This window comes from Accipiter gentilis, chromosome 34, assembly GCF_929443795.1.
Source record: "Accipiter gentilis chromosome 34, bAccGen1.1, whole genome shotgun sequence".
NCBI lineage: Eukaryota > Metazoa > Chordata > Aves > Accipitriformes > Accipitridae > Astur > Astur gentilis.
The window spans coordinates 4760816-4777960 of NC_064913.1; the positions used below are offsets into that span (position 1 = coordinate 4760816).

The following is a 17145-nucleotide window of genomic DNA, read 5'->3' on the forward strand; positions in this document are numbered from 1 at the left end:
ACTTGACCCAAAACTCCTTCCTCCGGGTGCAGTTTTGCCTCTGGGGGCTCAAATAGATCCACTCTGTGGAAGCACATGGCACTGTGAGGACCTTCTTTGCAAAAGATCATCGCACCTACTTATTTTTGAAGGATGCCAAAAGACAAAGCAAATGTAAATGTGTTGCCTGTCCTTCACGTAGTATCTGACCACATAAGAACTGCATAACCCTGAAGAGTGACGTCTAGGTTCAAAGCCTTCCTCAATTTGAGAAAGTTAAATGTTGGTGGCCTACCTCCCTTGAAAATGCACTTTCACCCCTTCTTGGGCCCAGAAGCAGGGGAAGAACAGGAGGTTGCTAGTCTTTGAAGGCTGGTGGTGAAGCCAACGCTTCCTCTTAGAACAGTTAAATTTGGGTTGTAGTCCCAAGATGCACGATCAGTCAACGGACTCACCATCAGCTTGTCCTCCAGGTGTTTTTTAAAAGAAAGCATTCAAATATGGGCTTGGTTCTCTAGGGGAAAACTAAGCAACTGCAGTGAGGATATTCTGGAGTCAAGGTCCTGTGTCGGTGGAGGTCCATCCAGCCTCAAGCTCCTCACCATCCAGAGACAGTAGAAGACATCAGGCACCCTCTGGCCCTCAGTGTTTTCTATAGTCTTGCCCAACGCAATGCACCACCCTGTCTGCACCCCCCGTGGGGTCCTCACCACCCCCGTGTAGCACTGAGGAAAGCCAGACACCTCTCTCCAGGTGCCTGGGGACAGACATCAGACCTGCGTGACTGGAGCTGGCTGTGAGCCTTGTCCTGGCTAACCACCATGCCGCTTCTTCGTGTGGGTAACGCTCACAGGTCACAGCGCAGACAGCTGTTAAACTTTGGGCAAATTCAGCACATTGAGCTTTCGTGGTATGTCACTATAACACATCTTCCAAAACCTGAGCACCTCTTGATCCTGTTTTCTGGAATTTTTCTTACATTCCAGCACCTTTTCCAAAAGTTAGGAGTTTTAAGCAACCATTTATCACCTCCTTTTTAGGTTGACTTCACACCGTGATGCAATAAAACTGCCTTGAGCATGATAACATCTAGCCCAATTACAATTTCCGCATGAGGCGTGGGGTCATTAACAAGAAGGAAGATTTTAAATTGTTTTCAAAGCCAGCTCGTGCTAGTTTTTGAATTAGCTCCTCACGTACCCCAGGAAACTGGTTGGAGAATTGGGACGGCCAGTGGCAGGCATGGGACCGATACAGCTAAAGAAAGCTCATGAGCCACTCCAGAAGATATGTTCCAAGTTCCTCCCCAGGTCTTTTGCCTTTTATTCTCCAATTCAGGTATTACATTTCCACTGGTTTCCACCAGGATTGTGCATGCACCTTGACATGTTCACAGAAGTTCCACGATACAGAGTTTCACAACTGGGACAGGTCCCTACAATTGGGACACCAGGGTGACAAAACAGATTCTGGAGAATTTCCCACTGAATAGGTTGGAGAGAACATAATTACCACATCGTAGCACTACAATTCCTCATAAACATAGAATAGACTAGATCCATTTACCACAAAAATCACAGAAAGTAACTGATCAAAGAATATATCTTTTATGTAAAATATACATTTGTAGGATATAATTTTATTACATCTTTTATACTTATTGATGTTGGGTTTGCAACACTTTGAATTAAAAAAAAAAAAAAAAAAAACAAAATAGTCTTGCTGCCAGAATTTTATTTCTCATAATACTTATAGTTTGAGGTAACAATGAAAGAAGACTGTGTGCTGTGAACAAAGTCGGTGATATTTGTCTGCAGTCACATTTCTGTTATCAAAGTGAAAAGTAAACTTAAGACTTGGCATGTACACTAGAATTCATACAAATATAAGTCATGGCAAATTGAGAAAGCAAGGACTTATGCAAACCTACTCTGTTCATATTTGTGACCTTTGCAAAATATACCGTTATTACGACAGAAGTCAAGACAGATGTAGTTTACGTCACTATCATTATTAAGTGGGTGTCTTTGTATGATCCACAGCACAACTTACTGCAGGAACCAGGAAGAATACACACAGGGGTGTGGGTCTTTGCATGGAGCCTTAGCAATGATGACTTGAATTCAGCTTTCCTTGATATAGATAAAAACTGATATTCCATGCACACGCGTTTTATTTACAGCTGACTCATCAACAGTGACTAGTCACCCCTTCCTCTGGCAGCAGTAATTATGAGCAGTCTTTAATCTTCTTTAACAAGGTCTACTTTGCACGTAAAGTCGCAGTGACCTCCTCAAGGCGCGAGTTGTTTATCAGGGCCCATTCAGCAGCAGCAGTCTCTTTCCAGTACAGTCCTTGGTATGGCTAAATTCCATTGTCCCTTTTTCAGCAGTCAAAAATCCATGATAAATTCTGTACAACACTGTAGTTAATATAACAGCAGCACCAGATATAATATTAATTCCTTTGCTAAAAGCTGTTTGCAATTATCTCTCTATTGACAATATTTTACCAAAACTAAATCAATGTACATCTCTAAATATCAGAAATGTATACTCTGATAAATACATTATTGTACAAGAATTCTGACATGCAGATCATGCTATTGGGCTAGGCTATATACAGAAGAACATGTTACATGGTCAACAATAAGTTATATTTCTTTTCCTAACAAAAAATAAAACATGACAATCAGGGATTATTCAACAATCTCAAGGATCTCTTAAGATTTGGGTTGTTATGGTCTTCCCCATGTAGTTCTAAAACTCTGTGGTTTAGGGTAATTTTTCCTCACCAGCCCAGAACATCAAATCTGCCACTGCATTTGTCCTGTTGCATAAACAGAGGTTAATATTGAATGAAAAAGCCACTAGAGGAGATACAGTTTCAAAACTGTAATGAATGCTGGTTGCTAGGAGGAAGATTGATGCAATAGGCAATCAGTCAGTACTTTAATGCCGCTACTAAATCCCACTCGAAAAATCTTCAGAGTGCTCACATGAGTTAGTCTAGACGATACTAACTTGCACTTGAAAAATATATATATTTGTATCTATACACATAAGTATAGTCCATATGAAAAAAAGAGAAAAGGAGAAAAATGTCCTTAGTTAACCTTAAAAGAGGGGGGCCTTTTAACAGTATCTCTGTGCTTTATGGAGACAGATGGAGAATACAGTAGACAGGTTGCAAAACAGACAGACAAACAACATATAGGACAAAGCACCTCAAAAAACATTGACTGAAGAAATTTTTGAAGCTCATAAGCCAGAGGTATAAGGCTGGTCAAAAACCCGACGTGAGAACTGCTACCCTCTTACAGTGGTACAAAAAGCCCCCAATAATCTTCTCAATTTTACTTGGTACTCAGCCTCTGAAAATGTTGAAGAACCCTGGAGTAGAGAAATGACTACAGTACCAAGCAGCACTTGCTAGCTTAAAATTGCAAGTCTGGATGGCGTTTACCTTTCTTGCATGTTTTGTGCCTTCCCCAAGCCATTAAGAAAGAGATCTGGCTTCTGCTTGCGTGTAACCAGTAATGACAACCTCTTTGCAGTTATCTGTGTGCAAACAACCGGAGACATTCAGAACTCTGATACAGCAATCCAGTACCCAAGTAAGTTAATCACAAAATAAAGCCATTTATAAACAAGTAGATCGTTAAGAAAATAAAGGAAAAGGTTAAACAAAGAAAAACAATCCCACATGCAGACCAGTTTATCAGTGCTTTCATTTCAGCAGGATGGTACAATGTGAGAACACACATCGAGAGCCATCTGTGGTCTCCGCGATCGGCAACACTGCTTGTCAGGTGATGGAGACAGGATGGTCCATGCAAATGAGCAGACCCAAGTCACATTGTGTGCAACCAAGACACGATTCCAGACATCTTCAGGATGGGTTAGAGTCACAAGAAATGGAAGTTCAATGGAGTGACTGATAATTAGTTGGAAGCACGTTATTTTAAGTAAATCTCCCTGAAAATATGCTTATTTATTGAATAGACTGGCCAACGGCATCCACTAACTGTCCTTTTATTGCCACAGGAAAGTAGGACAATATAGTAGATAAAAGGAGAAGTGCTACCTTCGGTAATCTTTAAGAGCCAAGATAAAAATCTTCAGCTACCCAAGTGGCATTTCTTACTACTGACAGTTACATCATGCAGGAGTTATATTTGTGGAGCCTATGGTTAATGCTACATTTATTTCCAATATGTGGTAAACAGTATTTGAATTAATACTATGTAGCCGATTGATGCCATCTGGTTTACAAGATGGAAGGGATGGGAGACCGAGAGCGCCTTAGAGGACAGGGTGAGCTGTAGGGTGATGTTACTGGAGACAGTCGCAGAGCATTGCCTGTCAAGCCAGCTATGTTGTTTAAGCTTCGAGATTTTTCATAGCCTTGTATGAGAAAATGCACAGACATCAGTTGAATTCAGCCGAAAGATAGACAAACAAACAATACAATGTAATGTCATCCAAGGAGCTATCTGGGGCTCAGAGGGAATCTGCCTGCAAAAGAACTCAATGCCGAGACACGTCACTACCAAATGATATTAATAAATAAAATTATTTACAGATTAATGCAGTTATTCTTTCCCAGAAAATTAAACAGACCATCACACAAGAGGTCTGACCTGCTCTTCCACAGCCCATCTTGCACTCAGTGCCGCTCTGTTGGCTTCAGCAGGGTTGCAGAGAGGGCAAGATAAAGGATCCCAGCAGGGTTACTGGGTGAGCTATCTGGCTAAGCATAATCAAAACCCCATTAAGACAGACTATAAAAACTGTTAGAATTATATAATCTCTTCTAAACCCAGTTCCTGATAAAGGATGATTTTTCTTTAAAAGTAAATAAAACAACAACAAAAAAAAAACAGATAAAGTGCATACAGTATGTGTAAATCACTTCTGCAGAGGATTGAATGATACTATGGGAAAGAAGCTTCATCTACAGAAATAATAACCCTAAGACTTTGTGTCTAATATTGAAGTATAATAAGATAGTAGAGTTTGACATATTTGCAAATGCCTCCTGATTGGCAAATTTAAAACACCATATTTGTGCTCCTTCTCCAGCTGACTCAAATTAAATAAATGGTATTAAACCACATAAGCAAGTAGTAAATAAGTAATCATTAAATGAGGCAACCACATAACGCTTCACAATTTGGAGGGAACATTGCACTTCCAGACATTTCTCTTCACATACACTGTGAGCTCTAGCTACCTACTTTTTGCTACATATAGATTGTTTTCACCTTGTAGAGGCTATGCTGTCCAATGACAGAAAAGCTTTGCTATTCACTGCATCACTATCTTCATAATCAAGTATTTTCAACAGCACCTGAATAAACCCACTTATGAAGAAAAGGAACAGCTCATCAGTCTGGAGAGAGATATCGGGAAGGAAATACAACAAAGATGAAGCCGGACAGGACCCCACTCCTCAAGTACATGGATATATGCTTCACTGCAAGCATGGGAAGTCGCACTGATTTCAACAGCACGACCTATTTCCTTGAAGACAAGTATGCGTCTAAGCATTTGTCAGATTAAGACATTCAGGTATAAACTGCTTACAGTGAAATACCGAGACTTTTCCCATAGAAACAGCTAAACATCACGTGGGACATCACCGGACATTTTTTTTCTTATTGAAGTGGGTACTGGCTCAAATTCCAGATCTCCAGATAACAGACAGTTAACAGACAGTTGTTAGCATCTTCAGGAAAAATCGTGTCTTAGGTTCTCCCCTAATGACAATTAACGTATTTCTTACCTACCGAGAACTGCATACTATAAAACTAGACTTAAAGCAATGTAGAACCTCATGACTGCTAAAACATTGTGCAATGTTATCTCCAGATTGCAAGGGCAGGCTAGACTGTGATGCTTCACAGACTTCCGATACATTTCAAAACCAGCCTCCAGTTTCTGAGTTTCTATCCGTATTTACACAGATTAGAAAGAATCATGTTTGAAAGGGGAATTGAGGGGAAGCACAATGCTAGTGTATATATTTAACCTCCCCTGTAAACATAAAGCTTACCAAAAAATCAAAAGAATCAGGTAGCTTTTTTACACAGAAACTAGGAAAGTATTTTTTAAAAATATTTTTCCTGCTACTTTTCTAATGATAAAAGCAAAGAACTGATAGAGGAAGATGGTAAAGATGATAAAGAAAACAGAAACTCCTAAAAAATGAAAACCAGATACACAGGATGAATAGAGACAGGGGCATGATCCAAAATCAGTACTTTCCAGGTATTTCAGTGGGGTTTGGTTCAGCTCTGAATCAGTATCTTCTTAGAGACGGAGATAAGGTGCTAATGTAAAAAAGCTCAGAATAAATGATCCTTGAACACAACCAGGAACCAACTACGGAAAAAAACAACCAAACAAGAAGGATGTACCAAAAGAATGAAAGGGAAAAATAAAATGAAAAAGTAGTAGACTTGATGTGTGAATTAAATTCAAGTATTCAAAACCATTTGGATGCTACTTGGAGATGTTTATGAGTTAACTTCCCTACTTTGTATAAAATAAACTTGGAAGCCAGCGGCTAAAACATTTCAGCCTAGAATATGGTTATCATCAGAATCAGTCAAACAGCATCGAGAAACTGTCAGTTCTGAACTCAAGCATCATTTTTCTAGTAAAAACTATGACACAGTTTTCTCTTGAATCTAGATTTTGAAATGAAAATATTCATGTGGTCCTAGTATAAAATATGTTTTATTGTTATATGAATATGTCTTTAGTAGCTGATGTATAACATCTTTTATTATTTCTGACCTTTCTAATTATGGTTACTGCCAAGTGAACAGCACTCAAATGTTTATACTAATTTTCCTAAAGGAAGTCAAGAACCTTATCTTGCAAGATGCCATGGCAATCTGCTTTATTCAGGTGTTCCTGACTTCCTCAAAGACTGGGCTCTTAGCATTAGAGATATTTTAAATAATCCTAGTTGTTGAGAAGACAGTGTGAGATATATGCTGGGTGGAAAGTGTCCTAAATCTGTGCAAACACATGTTTGCAATCAAAGTCCCATTTAATCTAAACATTATGTATAGGAATATGCAAAACACAGGAACATAGGGACAATCATACTCTTTACAAATACCGTACACATCAAACTCTGGTTGCGTATCTGTCTTCACAGGTTTAACCTACTGAGCTTATGCTTTTGAAATGTAAAAAGAGCATTTGTAGAATAACTCAAGAGAATTCCTTTAGGGTCTACGGCTGGCTTGGACAGCTATGTTTGCTGTACACAAAGCAAGCTAAAAAAAAAAAAAAGGACAGAAAAAGCTCAGCCAAAACGTTTGTCCAGTGCCACGTGGCTACTGCAGATGAACTCTGAGGTGAACAACTGCACATCAGCACTCAGGAACGTGAAACCTGTTGGAATGATACAATCTGCCAAGAAACCAAAGCAATTCTTATCTAAGGATATGGCAAGATGACCGCTGGCGTTGCTGATTTGGGGGCTATGCCCTGAGGTTAGGTTTGCAGCCACAGCCAGCGGTGGCCTGATGGGGTAACCACGCCGTCAGTCGTATGGGTGATACATAAAATGACAGAAGGTTTTGCAAACTCCGCCTGGCGAACCCAATCCTACTGAGCAGCGAGTAATCAGGTTTGAAGAGGCTGAATAACTGGAAAGGCATTTTTAACACCTTGCAAGATCAAACATTGTTTATTGTAGTTGAATTCTTGTTGGGGTAGACGGTCACCTTTTAGCATCAGTGGTGTATTACAAAGAGGAAACATTTTGTGGCATTATAAACTCAACCTTTTCTTTGAAAGAAATCTAAACAGCATCTCATACGATATGCTCTGTTGTGTTCAGAACAAAAACGTTGCTCACTTCTGACATCTCAACCTTTTAAGTGTAATTTATTCAGCTGTAATTTTTACTAAGTTATTAAGTGCAGACCAAAGTTATTCAATAATTAATTTGTCTTTTAGAATGACAAATGGTATTGAGTGATGAGTGGTTGAATGAGGTCTGAATTGCAGGCTTTTCCATTAAAGATAACAGACAAATGAAGACACAAGTGATATGTGGGTCCAACATCAAGCACATTTTGTGAAGACTAAAGGAGATGAGTGTTTCTAAAAAGAAAGCAGGAAAAGAATGACTAGGAGTAAAGGAAAAGATACATTGTGAGTACAGTCTTTCCTCTGAGAGCATTGTGCACATCATTTTACTCTACGATTGCTTTTCACAAGCACATTGCTAAGTAACCTTTTATGATCTAATGAAAGAAGTCCATACCTTTCCTGATCCCTCCATCAGTAGCACACGTGTAATCACCTGTGGTCAGTAGGAAACATGTTCCCCCTCTTCTGTTTTTGTCTCTTGTACTAGAGCGTCTGATGGGAGGGAGCCTTTCACCAGGTGAGAGTGGCTGCTCACTTCCTGCACTGTCTTCACCTGATAACACTGGTTAAAGCACCATGCCCATTTACAGACAATAATGAATGAGGAAATGAGACATCACAAAGAGCTTATGCTGAATGCCGGATATTCCCATCACTCAAAAAATCGTTATAAGGTAAATCATTAGAAGAGAACAAGATTGCAATTCACCATTAATCAGTACAAAATGGCAAAAAGTATATTTTTTTATTCAAGGACAAATGATCTTTTGACTTTCTTGTTCTTCTTTAAATTTCATATAAAGTTATAGTAAACTAACATGAAGTAAGAAATAATCAAATCAAGACTCAGTTAGTTGCCTATTATGGACCATAACTTTTCGGAGTACAGGAAGCCTTGGATATTTCTAACAAGTATTTATTATTTTGGCCATCCTTTTTGCTAAACAAGAGGTCACGTTAGTCATTTTTGCTTAGAATATGTTGCTTAGAATATTTTAAAGACAACCCCTCCCCCAGGAGGATTAAATTTTCAACATTTGGCACTGAAACCTGTTTAATAACACACTTAGCTTTCATTTCTATACTTATCATACTTGCACTGCTTGTCATCATAAGTACCCAACATGAAATGCTGTCTTTGGTCTCTGTAGTTTATTTTATCAAACAGCGAAACTCTTACCTCTCCTGATTTGGCACTCCCAAACGACTCTCTTTTAAAATTATCTACCATTTCAGATTCAAGCCACACTTCAAGAAAAAAATCTCTGCTCAGTACAGCACATAACAGGTAATGGCATGTTACTGACTTCAGCTTTGCCTTTGCATTTAAACCTGAGCATGTGTTTTTTCTGAACTGGTAACGCAAAGGGCTCTATTCAGCCTTGAAGCTTTGCACAGATTTCCTAGTGACTCTAACGGCATTCTCTACCAGAAATAAAGCTACAGTGCACAATATGAGCGGTGGCACTACTGAAGAGAAAGTTAACACTTCAAAATGGCTTCTTTTTGCCTATCATCTGCTTTGTCTCTAACTTCAAGGATTATAACACCTTGTAAATAAAGCTGCAGACACAGAAGAGTGTCTCTTTTCTCTGATCACACTGAGCCTCCTGCATTCCGGAATACCTTTAGTAGGACCTGATGGCATGAAAAAGCTGTTATCATTAACACTTTAAAGTTGTTGTCTGAAAGTAGGTATCAGTCAAAGCACTGTAAAACTAACTATATTCCACCCTCAGTGTGAGTCCCTTCAAGGGTTTCCATCCTCTTAAATATATTTAGGATGTTCAAAAAGCTGTGTTAACTTTGTCTGCGTACACTCGGAGACTGAAACTGAGCTTCTTTGAACATAAATGCTATTCAGTAACAGAGCAACAGACCAAAGACAGATACTGTTCAGAGACCGATTTTCCAGACTCTTCTTTTTAAAAAAAATAAATTTCAATTACTGAACGACACCAGTCATGGGTGGCTTTGCTCTTATTATTCTTTAGCAGCTTTTCAACTGGAGTCTAATGACTGGTATGTGAGCTTTGTAATCAGATTGTGCTTGGCTATAAGAATAAATACATTCAGGAAACAAACAAAAAAAAATCCTTGCCGCTAAAAATTTTAATTATACTGAGAGATAAAATTTAGTCTTTAATTTGAAGAGATACGGAATATGGGGCAGTGGCTTGGAGGGGCAGAGGCTGTCATTTGATATGCATTTTCACAGCGATTAGCACAAAATAGTCCTCATCCATCATTTGGAACTCTAACAAATAAGGTCATATAAATCACAAAAATCAACACCAATAACGATGATGTTGCTAGGGGCTGTCACTTTCATTTTGCTTGACAAACTTTACATCAGCTATGCTATTATCATTCAATTAAAAGTAAATATCATGCAATGTCTCATCTAACACAGACAAAGGAGGTTCTTCTAGCTAGGGAAGCAGAATGCCAAATGGAAAGAAAGCTAGAAAGATAATTTCTTCTTATTTCCTTTGAGTGCTGGGCTTTTGATGTAAAGCACCTGCTCCTTTTAAATGACTGCTTCTTTGTAGGATCTTGCTTAACAGGCCACGATGTGGCACAGGCAAAGCTGACACGAGAGACAGACACTGAGGCAAAACACCATGGAGTCCAACAGGGTGGGACACGGTGGCTGCTCAAATAGTCACAGTCATGCAGAAAAACAGGAAACATCCATACAACGCAACAAACAACAGGCAAAAGAAAAGGTTGATATCATCAGCAGGAAAGCATTCTCAACAGAGCAAGCAAAACTGTATAGACCAGCTACATAGAGGTTTGGGAACATCGCTATACCTATTTTGTCCTCTATGAGACTGACACACGCAAACACTGGAGGGGAGAAGGGTGGGAGCTATGTCTTCTCCTGGCAGAAAGGCTGGCTGCTTTCTGACCCCTGCCGAACATACTGGTCTATAAAGTGTTTTCAGAGGACATGCATTTCCAGTGGGGTCCTACCTGATGATCTGTTGTGCTCCATCAGCTGGTTGTCCTTGCCCAGGCAGATGTCACCCTGCGTGCTATTGCAGGCCATGTTCAAGTCTGTCTTGCAGAAGGTGGGCGAGCTGGCTTGAGGAGCAGGAGGGATGTGCTTCTTCCGCTTCCTCGGCAGTTTCTGCTTCGCCATGGCCAGGGAGTAGTACATCCCAAAATTGTTAACGATCACAGGCACCGGCATGGCTATGGTGAGCACCCCTGCCAGCGCGCACAGGGCTCCCACCAGCATGCCTGACCAAGTCCGTGGATACATGTCCCCGTACCCCAGGGTGGTCATGGTGACTACAGCCCACCAGAAGCCGATAGGGATATTTTTGAACTGTGTGTGCTCACTCGCTGACGGGTCATTAGGCTGGGCTCCCACCCGCTCTGCGTAGTAGATCATGGTGGCAAATATCAAAACACCGAGTGCCAGGAAGATTATCAGCAGCAAAAATTCATTGGTGCTGGCTCGCAGAGTGTGGCCCAGCACCCTGAGGCCCACGAAGTGCCGGGTGAGCTTGAAGATTCGCAGGATCCTCACGAACCTCACCACCCTGAGGAAACCAAGCACGTCCTTAGCAGCTTTGGAGGAGAGCCCGCTCAGGCCCACTTCTAGGTAAAAGGGCAGGATGGCCACAAAGTCAATGATATTCAAGAGGTTTTTGATGAATTCAAGTTTGTTGGGGGAAAAAACAACGCGTACTAAAAATTCAAATGTAAACCATACCACACAGACTCCTTCCACGTACGTAAGGGCAGGATCTGTCTCGATTTCATACTGTAACACAGCTTCTGTCCCGTTGACGACCTGCTCAGTTTTGTTTATAATAGTATTGAAAGCCTCGTGTGTTTCCAGGCAAAAGGTTGTGATTGAAACTAGGATGAAGAATAAAGAGGCAAAGGCGATGAACTGAAACAAAAAGAGGGAAAAGAGACATCAGAACCACACAGCTCTTCACATTAATACTAACAATGTCACTGATCATTATAAATCTTTTACTGAATCATCCCCAAATGATTCACAAATTTGTATGCATAAACCTTTGCATCTAGGCCAGAGGAGAGGAGCAGACAGCTCTCAGGCACAGGCCAGGAGTCTGGGATGAGGAAAAGTCTCAGTGATGGACACCATGGCAGGTTGCAACTCATTCAGAAAGTGGCAACAAATTCTTTAATCTGTGCCAAATCGTCTGAATTCCATTCAGTTGTCAAGGTACCTTACAAACAGCCCCCATACACACCAACAACAGCAACATTTAAGGCTGTCCACCTCTCACATTGTGGAAAACGGGGCTGACCCTAATGGTCTTGAGATTACAGTTCAGGAATTGCCACCTGGCCTGAAGGGCACCTCAGAAGGTCCCAGGAACAGATCCAAACGCCGGGTTTCCTTTGGATTTTCAATGATTCACAAACACGGGATATTTACTGATAGAAAATGCCGTCCGTTTTACAGGTAGAGTTGGTTGTACAGCCTGTTATGTTTGCAGTCATCCATCACTCATACTCTGAGGCAGGACTAAGAGTAAACCTAGCAGAACCTCTCTCACCGCAGGGGCTGAGCTTTGCCGGTGTCCTAGGATCCACAATCCTCCTATCAAAATTGCAGACTCGGGACAATCCGAACAAATAGGGAAATACAAATTCAGTTCTAGTAGAGGCACGTGAATAGATAAAATACAGTTAAATAACCTGGAGACAGCCCTCAAAGAGGATTGTCAAGGACTTAAAAAACATTTACTGCCTGATCTTCAACTCAGTCATCACAGTCAAGCATTGAAGTAAAGGGAATATCTAGGACAGGATCTCATAAAAATTAACACTGAGCCAAACATCTGGAGGGAGAGATAAACTTTCTTACACCCAGTAAAACACGCCAAATGAAAAGGTGTTTTGCTCCTTTGTTACAATGGTTAACTTAAGTGACAATACATTACCACCATGTTAGCACTCCAACAGCAATGGTGTAGTACATGAATAGATGATATGTTTGAATCTCTCCCTGAGCCAGGATCTATAACATGTTATCAGTGTGTCTGTTATTCTGGATTTTCAGCTCAATAGGCATTTTATAGCCAGTATTATCCTGGAAAAAACTCTCTAAAGACTTGAAGATTTTCAAAGGTCTTAGGGGTCCAAAGAGACAAAACGATGCCTAAACACATTTTTTAAAATATCTAGCGCCTATGTGCCTCCTCACATACTTAGCTGCTTGAAATTTTATCACTGCGTAATATCAAGAAAGAAACACATTTCTTTCAAAATGGCAGAAAATGACTAACTCTTTTGGCTTGGATTTTTATAATTTTGAACTGTTACTTGCTGGTAAAACAAAAATACATGATAGGGATCTCAGAGCTTGAGACAGGTGCTTCATCCTTTTTAATTTTATTTATTTTAGTAAATAAACTTAATGTATTTTATGTTTCCCTTAATACTACTTACAAATCACTCAGGGTATCACTCTTTTAATCTGTTAATTCCCAACCTGAAACTAAATACCTTAAAGAAGCCCAGCAATTAGAAAAAAATATCATATTCTGTACTACCACCCTACTGGAAAGGGCAGCTTTCAGTCCAGGTTCCAGTGGTACAGGCAAGAGAAAATGTGGCAGCAGGATGCTGGTATGTTACCACACCAAAATCTTGAATCTCATTGAAAAAATCTAGTTACAAGGGAGACAGAACAGCAGCCATAAGCAAGAATGTCTCTTATGTCACTTCAATCCAGGCTGCAACATTGCAGCAGAACTGATTTTGTGTACTTCGGGTATCCATCACCAAATTTAGTATTAGTGCTCAGATTGAGTATTGTGTGCCACAGGAGTTCATTTGGGCTGGTACATTACTGAACAGCTGCATATTTTGAACACAGAACATTATTTAGACAACAAAATGTTGTCTCTACAACCAGTAGAGAGAATTGCTTTTATTCTGAGAAACAAGTTTAAATTTGCAATGCAAGCCTGGCAAATTTATTATATTCAGACTCACAGGATGTATCTATCTATCAGACACACACACACCCCCCCCCCCCCATCTACCTATATCACAGAGTTGCAGCTTTTTTATGGCTTCCTTTCCTCAATCAATGAAACAAAGTTATTACACCAAGCCCCTCAATTACAAACGCTCTAAATCTGTTCTCTTTCAGAAAAGACTGAGTCAGGGACTGAACTGAACACTTATCATCCAGTCTGAACTTCTAGTCATGAGCTAAGCAAACAATCTTACACTGTCTGGCTGATTTTTACTGAACAGGCTTTTCTGCCTTTGCCTTAACTACAAAATTGCTGCACGTTCATAGCTCATTTATTCCTGGCACCTGAGACCAACATACACAAAAAAGCCTCGATCTTTTGTGAGACAACTAGAGTCAGCAAATACAACCAGATTTATATAGCCTAAGTGAATTAATCTCAGCAGATCTTTGTAAAACCTCTCCATAACATGGACAGAGAATTTATCAGACTCCAAGCCACTGGTGGAGCATGCTCCAGCACCTTTCTACACAGTGAAGGAGAGAAAAAGCAAACAAATCTGTGGAGGCTGAGGATCGCTGAAGCTAAGCCAGCACTGTAGTTTGCAACCTGGGTGGGAACTTTTAATAGATAAAATATTGGGCAACCTCTTTAACAGCAACACTTCGGTGATGTCAGACAACTGTGAACATATCTTGTCTGAAAAGAACAGAAAATTCTATTCAACAGAGCCAAATTAAAATTTACCAAAACCCCAGATGTCATAAGGATTTAACTGTGCATTCAACTGAACCTAACAGTACGTAAATAATTAGCACCTGCTTCTGGGCTGTATTTCAGAAAGAGAGTCCGTTCTGGTTCTGATCCTTTCTTAAAAAATGCCAAATACCAAGTTGTTAACTACAGGTAGAACTGCCTGACAATTTATTACTGTTTTGCTCGACACTGACACTGTGAAAGGCCACAGTGCACTTGGCATTCGGCACTTACCAAAGCAGATCAAAATTTTTAACTGTGCACCTACATTCAATGGTGCCTTATTATCCCTAAAGGAAAAAGACATTTCCACAGTCCACCGAGTATCCTACTCTGTTATCCTAAAGGCAATCATCTTTCAGAGGTTAGAACAAACAAAAGCAAGAAAAAGCTATTAATCTAGTGACAGATTTCTTGATAATCCTGCAATTTCCATTCATAGCAATATAAAACAATGGGCTGTACACATTTTGCCACGCACACAATAGCACATACATCATTGCTTTTGAGCAAAGACACTCATTCCTTTAATCTCTTGTTGCATTTTCCTTCAAACTGTAAACTCCTTGGATCAGGACATTCTGGACAGAGCTTGCACATCACCTAGCATGATGAAAGCTCATACACAGGAAGACCTACAATGTTATTGCAATAATCAGAGGGTTCAGAGAACATGCAAGAAGAAAATACAATGGCCAGTGCAAGAAGGAACATTTTATCGGTCAAAGAAAAACGCTTAGGAATTTATTTTACACTAACAAAGATACTTTCTATTATTATATTACATAATTCTAGGCAATGTGTTGAAAAAAACTCTAGAATGTTTTTCACAAACAGTTGTAATGATAGAAATTAAATTAAGTCATGTGCTATCCTCACTCTATGCTTTCCTTCTGCTTCATCCTAATTCCATCTTCTCTCATTTTGAAGGTAATGAGCCTCTAAAAACATTCATTTTTGTTCATGTGGCCAAGCACCACATTTCAGACAAAGTTGGTACAGATCCAAACTCCCAGATTCTCTGGGGGATGGGACCAACCAAGTTCTATTCCTCAGTCCTGCTAATGTCCACAACAATTGGGGTACCACACACAACATTTGGGTGTTTTTTTTTTAATGAAGCACACAAATCTAAAGGCAGTTAGCCTGATCATCATTTCAGAAAGGCCACAGCAAGAGACAGGTTTTTTTGTTGAATCATTAGCAACCTTTCACTGTGAGAAGTTCTGAAAACTTAGGTTTTGACTAGTTGCAAAACAAATTCAGCCTTGGTATACAGCAAAAAAGAGCTTCATCGACCCCCTGTTGTAAAACCAAAGATTGTGGCTCAAGCACATGGCTTGAAACTCTTTGGGAAAAAAGTTGAAGAAGGATTTTCAAGTAAGATGCAACTAATCAGGCTCCTTTTCTCATTTCTTCAAAGTTTTTAAAAAATAGTTGTTTCTTGTTTGTTTCAATGGATGAGATAAAATTATCTTTCTTTATTTAGGTTTTCTTTTTCTACCCTGAGGGACAGCACTTTCTACATAAAAGAATGGTTGTACAGACACTTCAGGGCCACCAAACCAGCCTTCTTCAAAACCAAAATTAATAAAAATTGAATTAATAAAATGTTCGTTCCATTTTTGCCAGAAAAGAGCAGTTAAAAGTTACAAAAATGTTCAGTATGTAACACACAGCATGCAGAACTTTCCTCATTAAGTAGTTAAAGCTCTCAGTAGGCTGCTGATTCCCTCTGCTCACATTTTGAAGGCAGCGTGCACCCAGTTTTGTTCGTGTGTGTCATCATCACATTTCAGACAATGTTGGTACAGATTCCAGCTCTCAGCTCCTCTGGTTGATGGGATCACCAGCCAAGCTCTGTTACCGAGTCCTACTAATGTTCACAGTAAGTGGATTAATCATCTACAACTTGATTTTTAGTGAAGCGCATAAATCTAAAGTGAGTGTCAGATGCCTGCAGATAACTTGTTGGAAGCAGAAAACTTTATGACACTTATTTTGAATTCAGTGTCCCATAGGGAACTGAGTTGCTCAGAGTTTAAAGCCATTTCAAAAATGACAACCAGTTCTAGGACCACAAATTGTGGATTATCAGAACTTCTGTGCATCCAATGTCATGTTTTACCTTACACATAGCTCCTAAAGTACCTTGAATAAATTAAGGTCACTTTAAAAATCGTGGCTGCAAATGACCTGACGCGTGTCTGGATTTCACAGTAGGAAAAGGCACCTGGTCGGAGGATGCTGTGGCTCACATCTAACCCACCTGCCCAAGTTTCCTTTCCAGCGCAAACCCAGACATGAGACTGGTTGAACAACTTGTCGTTGTCCCATGATGGAACGAGGGCCTGACTTCAGGCATTCTAAGGTTTATCAGCTTACACACAGACCAAATAAAACAGCAACAGAGCTAGAAATTCATCCTTATACTCAAGTTTGTTATTCATAGTCATAAAATCAGACTCATACCACTCCATAATTCAAGATATGCTTTGTCTGTCCATCCCGCACCCTCAAACCAGGCTATT

The 17145-nt window shown here is 39.9% G+C and overlaps 1 protein-coding gene across 7 annotated transcripts in view; it reads right to left on the minus strand.

Moving 5' to 3' along the window:
* Positions 1 to 1276: 1276 nt before the first annotated feature.
* Positions 1277 to 17145, minus strand: part of KCNC2 (potassium voltage-gated channel subfamily C member 2) — a 103220-nt gene continuing 87351 nt past the window's right edge. For 2 of the 7 annotated variants that reach the window (XM_049792034.1, XM_049792032.1), the window contains exons 3-5: positions 10857 to 11787; positions 8272 to 8439; positions 2420 to 4385 (exon numbers count right to left, since the gene is read on the minus strand). In XM_049792034.1, the coding sequence (XP_049647991.1) occupies positions 4249 to 4385; positions 8272 to 8439; positions 10857 to 11787 (1236 nt within the window). In that variant the 3' untranslated portion in view covers positions 2420 to 4248. The other 5 variants (XM_049792036.1, XM_049792035.1, XM_049792039.1 and 2 more) reach the window with 5 other exon arrangements.